Raw genomic sequence first — 2,367 nt, 5'->3', positions numbered from 1 at the left:
CAAGTCCACAGTCCTTCAGCGGTACGCTCACAGCAACACAGAACCAGCCGGGGCGCGGTTCGCATGCGCAAAAAGACAACCCGCGCACGCACGACAACAGCTGGACGCCGAGGAGGATCATCGTTCGTTTCGCAGCGGGCGGTAGCAGTGTGCGTTGGTCACCGATGAGCAGCACAGATCTATTCCATCTTCCAGAGAGAGAGCAAGGACTGAGCCGGCGCACGAGGGTCGTCGGGGTTCTCTATCCTCCGCACCACACCTTCTCACACACACTCGCGCAGCAGTAAAGGGAAAGGCGCAGTGGCCGCGTCCCGCTAATCAGAGTGACGGCTGCAAGAGTCGGCCACCGGCACCGTGGTACCTGCGCTCGTGCAGTTTTTGATCGTGCGCCGCCTTCCAAAGGATGTGCTCCATGCAGGCGCGGGCGTCTTCAACACTGTCATGTCCCCGCACGCCGACCACCTGCACTTCGCGGTGAAGATAGGCGCCGACCAGCGAACGCAGCGACCGACGGTATGGCAGACCCCGGTGATGGGGGAACACGACGGCCGTGTCCACGACGGTATCGTGCAGAATCTTGAGGCTGCGCAGGTCGTTCTCCAGGCCGTGGCCCACAAGCACCGTGGAGGCGGTGAAGAGGCGCAGCAGCACCGCCTGTACATCCTGAAGCGTGGTTCGCACATTGCGCAGGTGGTCGGCGGTGACGCCGCTGAATGCCGTGTTGTAGTCCAGCACGGGGCTGCCAGGCCTCACGTACGTTTCGTACACGGTCGCTCCGTTGGCGTCCACCACGCTCACCTTGGACACCTCGAGGCCGCGGATGGTGAAGCACATCTCGCAGTCGAGCGCGAACACTCTGCCGGAAACGTCGTGTCGGGGGCGCGTGCGCACGAAGCCACGGGCTGGCGCGTTGTGCTCGCCCCGCGCACCCTGGGCGCACACGTGGTACTCGGAGCGCTGGCAGCCCGGCTCTTCACCCGTAGCGCCACAGCACGAGAACTCGGGCATGCCGCGGCGAGCTATGTGATAGATGCAGTCGTCGTTGGCGTAGTACTCGCCGTCCGGTGTTATGACAAACGAAGAGCCGCAGCGGCAGCAGGTCTTGCGGCTCGAGTTGGCCGACGCAGCGTCCGCTTGCAACCACACGGCGCTGCCCGGCTCTTTGGGGCATGGGCGCGGGTAGCCGCAGCGATACAATTCCTGAGGGGTCAGCCTGTAGCGCAGAAGCTGGTGGTACAGGTCGTCGGCGCACAGCGGCAGGTGCCAGGTGTCTGCCAGCGGGCTCGGGGGACCCCGGGGCGCGATCAGCGAGCAGACGGGCGCCGCGGCCTTTTGCCAGCTGGCTGCTCGCTGCTGACGTCGACCACCAGCTGAAGTCGCCAAGTACTTCCCGTTGCCATTAAAGTCCAGGCCCTGGATGATGCCGCTGTCTCTTTTTAATGTGGTCATTAGCCACGGGTGCAAGTACTGGCTTTTTAAATCCCGTTTCTTCTCTTCATCTTTCTTCTTGGACACCGCTCGCACCCCCTTCCGCACAGGGTTCTTTTCCTTGGTCGGTTTGGAAGGCTTCTTCTTTGAATCTGCTTTCTTCTGACTGGCGACAAGAATGACCACGAGAATTAGGACGCCGAGGACGGCGGAAAGCACTATCGTAGGTGAGCTGCCAGTTATAAACACTAGTTCGTCAGTCATGCTGCTGCTCCCATGTGCAGCACCCGCCGTAGTAGACAAGCCACTAGACGATGACACCACTGCAACGCACCAAAAGATACAACCTGCGATGCGTAATTCTGTCTCCTCCTCTTCTTCTTCTCCCTCGTTGTAATGGCACATACCCACACTGGGGGATTGGCCAGAATTCGTTGTAGGGGACATATTTTTGATAATGTCGATTTGGCTGTATGATATAGATAACCTAATAATTAGGAGCTAGTGTAGCTGAAATAATTAGAAATTTTGAGGCGATGTAATAGAGAGCAATGAAAAAAGGAATAAAATTGTAAATTACTAAAGATAATAATAATAAGAAAAAATACAATTCAGACAGATCAGCGCTAACACACAAATCTTTCAGTAGCAATATTACAATTATGAAGTAAGTCACACACCGGTTTTAGAGCATACCCTTTGACGGTTGCACCAAAGGAGAGGAGGACAGGAACAGTAAATGGCAATCCTAGGCGAGTAAGAGGTATTTCTAGATAATTTCTTCTCTGAGTAGCATACCTGTGGCAGGAGAGGCTGTAATGTTCAATTGTTTCCACGTCATTACATGGTCATTACGGTAGGGTCCCACAACTTCTTTCTGCTCACTGGTTGCCTCTCAGCGGGTTAAACGGCGATTGTTACCGAGAGGTGTCTCTGAAT

General features: G+C 56.3%; 1 protein-coding gene across 1 annotated transcript; it reads right to left on the bottom strand.

Annotated features, from left to right (window-relative positions):
- Nucleotides 1–318: 318 nt before the first annotated feature.
- On the bottom strand, nucleotides 319–1,692 carry LOC146182785 (putative exonuclease GOR). Its single transcript, XM_084608919.1, has one exon. It carries the CDS (start codon nucleotides 1,690–1,692, stop codon nucleotides 319–321), a length of 1,374 nt encoding a protein of 457 aa, XP_084465045.1.
- Nucleotides 1,693–2,367: the final 675 nt, after the last annotated feature.

This window comes from Amblyomma maculatum, chromosome 7, assembly GCF_055883805.1.
Source record: "Amblyomma maculatum isolate TAMU_Amacu chromosome 7, ASM5588380v1, whole genome shotgun sequence".
Classification (NCBI taxonomy): Eukaryota; Metazoa; Arthropoda; class Arachnida; order Ixodida; family Ixodidae; genus Amblyomma; species Amblyomma maculatum.
The sequence above is the reverse complement of the archived record's forward strand: the minus strand, read 5'-3'. Positions and strand labels throughout refer to the sequence as shown.